General features: G+C 27.8%; 1 protein-coding gene across 11 annotated transcripts in view; it reads left to right on the forward strand.

Annotated features, from left to right (window-relative positions):
• Positions 1-4943, forward strand: part of LOC106464628 (protein Daple-like) — a 142667-nt gene that overhangs the window by 39915 nt on the left and 97809 nt on the right. For all 11 annotated transcript variants that reach the window (XR_002611793.1, XM_022392361.1, XM_022392362.1 and 8 more), the window contains one exon: positions 2839-2920. Coding sequence is in view for 10 of the 11 variants with exons in the window: in XM_022392361.1 (XP_022248069.1) it covers positions 2839-2920 (82 nt within the window). In the remaining variant the exon portion in view is untranslated. The remainder of the gene's footprint in view (positions 1-2838; positions 2921-4943) is intronic.

Consider the following 4943-nt stretch of genomic DNA (forward strand, 5'->3'; position numbering starts at 1 on the left):
CCATTAATGTAAAATATGTAGGCTTAAGTATAATCAACAAACGACATGTAGAAAAAAAAAGATTGGGTAAGTAACTTATTTCTTGTTTTTAATGTTTATTCTTTATTTATTATAATAAAAGTAATTAAAATGTAAAAATAGGGATCCTTGTAGGTTAGTTAACATTAGATTAGGTAAAATGAATAATAATAACATAATAAAAATGTTTCAAGAAGGAAGCACGCGAGCAGCATGTAGGTAATGTAATTCGATAGCGTAACGTGAGCTGCATGTTCCCCGAGTGATTTACAACGTATAATGGTGTGAATAGTAGTTAGACACAGTTCAAAGGGCAATAAAATTATAAAATAAAATAATTATAAATAGATGTATACTGTTATGAACTTAGAGCTACTTAGGATAAATGAATGTAGTTTCATGTTACAATTTGGAGTCATTCTAGATAGAAAAAAAAGGGTAATTTAGGTTTATTTCAATTTTTTTGGGGGGTGGTTACGAGTTTGGTTGATTTGACCAATTCCGTTTTGAGATAGGGTAGAGAAAATAACAGATACACTATAAAGTTTTACTGAAAAACAAATGTTTGAAATGCATTTAGGAGGTTTTAAGGATTACACAAAGAAAATTTGAGATTTTTGAGATGAGGAAAAATATTTTTAATTTTAACATGAAAATTACTTTACACATGGACTATTTAAAACAAATACTGAATATATTTATGGACAAATCTTTATTTTAGTTTATTAAAACTACTTCTCTAAAAATGATTTTTTTGTATGTGAAAGACTTATAATGTTAGCTGAAAGACTGCCAAATTTTGTGAAGATATACACACTATATTGAAAGTTAGAAGTATTAAATCTATAAAGACTTTAAATAAGTACAAAGAGGTCACGTGGTTGGTCAAATTGATTGAGCTCGTGTTGAGAGAGTTAATGCAATTGATACAGACATAGAAATAGTAGTTGTATCTGTATTAAAACATAGATATAATTAGAATGTGCTAATCTTTCTGCATGAAAGTTCTGAGGCAGAATTTTTGAACATTAACTCTAAGGTTGTAACAGTATACATATCTTTATAATTAAATTTTATTGTTTTATTGCCCTTTGAACAGTGTCTAACTACTATTCATGCCATTATAAGTTGTAAATCACTTGGAGAATGCGCAGCTCGTGTTATGCTATCGAATTACATTATCTACATGCTGCTCACGTGCGTGTCTCGTGAAACATTTTTACTATATTATTATTATTTATTTTACCTAATCTAATCTTAACTAACCTAAAAAGGTTCCTATTTTTACATTTTAATTACTTTTATAATAATAAATAACGAATAAACATGAAAAACAAGAAATAAGTTACTTACCCATTTTTTTTTCTAGATGTCTGTTATCGATTATACTTAAGCCTACATATTTTACATTAATGGTAGTAGTGCATTAAATGATTTTTATTTAATTAAATAATGCACCAAAGAGCATTGACTAATAACTTGCAAAAAATAGAAAATTTTCACTAACTCTCAAAATTTTTCTGGTTTTCTAACTATGTGACAAGAACTGTTACATATTCATCCAAGGTAGTTGTTAATGGGAACAAATCTTGCTCTCTGAGTGAAATTGATGATATTCTGTTCAGAACACAATGTAATGAAATTCATCATTTGATAGATGAAAACCTTGACTTTCTATTGATTATAGCTAATATATAATTAAATGTAAGAGAGAATTATAAACAAATCCTAAAAGAGAGGATGTGACAGGTGGGTGTGGCAGGAAGGATGTGATTTTTCTATTTGATAGCTCTGTCAACAAACAAAATTGAAGGCTATAAAAATTATGGTTTGTTTGAGCAATGACAATTTTATAGGGAGTAATTTATGTTTAATTTCGTAGTTTTTGAAGGTGTGGTGGATAAAATAGTGTAGAGAATATACTTAGAGAAAAGGTGTCACACTAGGGGAAATCAGGATTTTTTAAAATATTGCCTTATAAAATTAAGAACTTAAAACTTACATACTTTTAAAATATGGATTATTAGCTAAAAATTTTATGCTATTTTAAATGGAATAACATAAACAAAAAGTAGTTTAATAAATTTGGAATGTAAGACCCTAAAGATGTGTCATGTGGAGTAAAGGATACCCATGGCACTGGGGATAATACATCAAAAGTTGTAAGTTTTATAATGAGTGCTAGTTGTACATTAACATACTATAGCTCTTTGTTTGAGAGAACTGTGAAACATATTTTTATATCAATGCATTAGTTATTTATACAGGAATATTAATCTTAATTAAAAAGATAATACTATTATGCTTTTACTTAAAAAATCATGTCAGTACCTGTTACCATTTTATTTTACAGTGGAGTTCCTATGAAACTAGATATTCATAAGAAGTCCATTCTTGTACTTAAATAATTATCATTATTCTTAAAGTGGTTTAAATAGAAGGTAGGAATGACTTTTGATTATTTGATTATATTATTGTAAAACTAAAAAAAAATTAATTAAAAGAGCACTTCATCAAGATTGAAAAAAGTTTATTTTGTTTTTAAGAAAGAAGAGACCACTGTTGAAAGTACTAGAGCTTTTAGGTTATTTTATTTAACTTTTATAATCAGTTTTTAATGAAATGCTGCTAATTAAGTTTAAATTATAGACATCTACTTTAGGCAACTGAAGTTAAGCTTATTTGTTCAAATTATGTTTTACAAAAATGCCATTTAACATTTAAGTAGCATTTTCCAAACATTAAAATAGGCAAATTTATTATCTTCCATGAATTATATACACATTTGTTTCATGATGTGTAAATTTTGTTTTATTTCAGGGAAGAAAAAACTGAATCTGTTACAGAACTTAAAGAAGAACTACAGGATTCTAAAGATATGTTAAATAAATTGAAACAAGAGGTTAGTAGTAGAGAAAAACTACCATATTTATAATTAACAAATAATTTAGTGTTTAAACTATCATTTGTAGTAATAAATTTATTAAGTTCTGGTAAGGCAGGTACATTTAATAAAAAGTTTTTATGTTGAAAAATAATTTCTTGAAAATTTACTAATAAACATAAAGCACTGGAATATGTTCAGTCATGGGTTTTATTAAATAGGCAAATGAAGTTTCAACTTTTTACAAACTTTTGCAAAAGGTTTTGGAAGCATTTGTGATGAAAGACTATTTTTACCCTTAATACAGTTAAGGATTCATCTGGCCAATCCCATTATTTGTTTCAATGTTATATTTGACCATCTTCCCATTGTTTTTAAGAGCCAACGTTAGTTCAGCATTTTATGCATATACATATGGATTTTTTGGCATTGTCATTTAGCAGTAAGCAGGTTTCCGATAAGGTACCTTATTTCTGATCACATAGCTATTCTTGTTCAGTGCTGCTCTCTATTTGCAAAATTTCACTCCACATACCCCCTTGTTTCACGTGGTTAACCGCTTTTGCCCCGGTTATCCTTCACTACACATGACAGAAATTTTAGTGTCTTACATTAACAATTTTATTAAACTACATTTTATTTGTGTTATATCAATTAATTTAGCATAAAATCGTAGCCAATAATCCATATTTTAATAGTATATAAGTTTTATGTTTGTAATTCTACAAGGCAATATTAAAAAACATCTTAAATTTCCCCTAGTGTGACACTCGTAACATATTTTCTCTAGGCATCTTGTCTTCTCTATTTTATCCACCACCCCTTGAAAAAGTATGAAATTAAATGTAAATTACTCTTTATAGAATCGTCACTACTCAAATGAAGGATAATTTTTATAGCCTTCAATTTTGTGTGCTTACAGTGCTATAAATAGAAAATTACACCCCTTCTACCATACCTTCGTGTCACATCCTCTCTTTCATGCTTTATTAATAGTTCTCTTTTACGTTTAATTATATATTACCTATAACCAGTAGAAAGTCAAGGTTTTCATCTATCAAATGACATATTGTATAACATTGTGTTCTGAACAGATAAGCATCAATTTCACTCAGAATTCAAGCTTCATTCCCATGGGAGAGTTAACGACTAGCTGGGATGAATTTGTAATGGCTCTTGTCGTATAGTTAGAAAGCCAGAAATATTTTGGGAGTTAGAGGAAATTGTCTACTTTTTGCACATTATTAGTTTATGTTCTTTGGTGCATTATTTAATGCACTACTACCATTAATGTAAAATATATAGGCTTAAGTATAATCGACAACCTACATCTAGAAAAAAGATTGGGTAAGTAACTTATTTCTTGTTTTTCATGTTTATTCTTTATTTATTATTATAAAAGTAATTAAAATGTAAAAATAGGAATCTTTTTAGGTTAGTTAAGATTAGATTAGGTAAAATAAATAATAATAATAATATAATAATGTTTTACGAGTCACACATGCGAGCAGCAGCTAGATAACATGAGCTGCGCATTCTCTGAGCGATTTACAACTTATAATGGCACGAACAGAAGTTAGACATAGTTCAAAGGGCAATAATACAATAAAATTTAATTATAAATAGATGTATACTGTTATGAACTTAAAGCTACTTAGGATAAACTAATCTAGTTTCATGTTACAATTTGAAGTCATTCTAGAAAGAAAAATAGAGTAATCTAGATTTATTTAATTTTTTTTTTTGTGGTTATGAGGTCAGTCAAATTGACCAATCCCATTTTGAGTTAGGACAGAGAAAATAACAAATGGAATATAAAGTTTTACTGGAAAAAACGTTTGGAATGTATTGAAGAGGTTTTAGGGATTACACCAATGAAATTTGAGATTTTTGAGATGAGGAAAAGTACTTTTAATCTTAACATGAAAATTTCTTTGCACAATGACTATTCAAAACAAATACTCAGTATATTTATGGACAAATCTTTATTTTAATTTATTACAACTACTTCACTAAAAACGATTTCCTGTATGTGAAAGAC

This window comes from Limulus polyphemus, unplaced genomic scaffold, assembly GCF_000517525.1.
Source record: "Limulus polyphemus unplaced genomic scaffold, Limulus_polyphemus-2.1.2 Scaffold1703, whole genome shotgun sequence".
NCBI classification, from domain to species: Eukaryota; Metazoa; Arthropoda; class Merostomata; order Xiphosura; family Limulidae; genus Limulus; species Limulus polyphemus.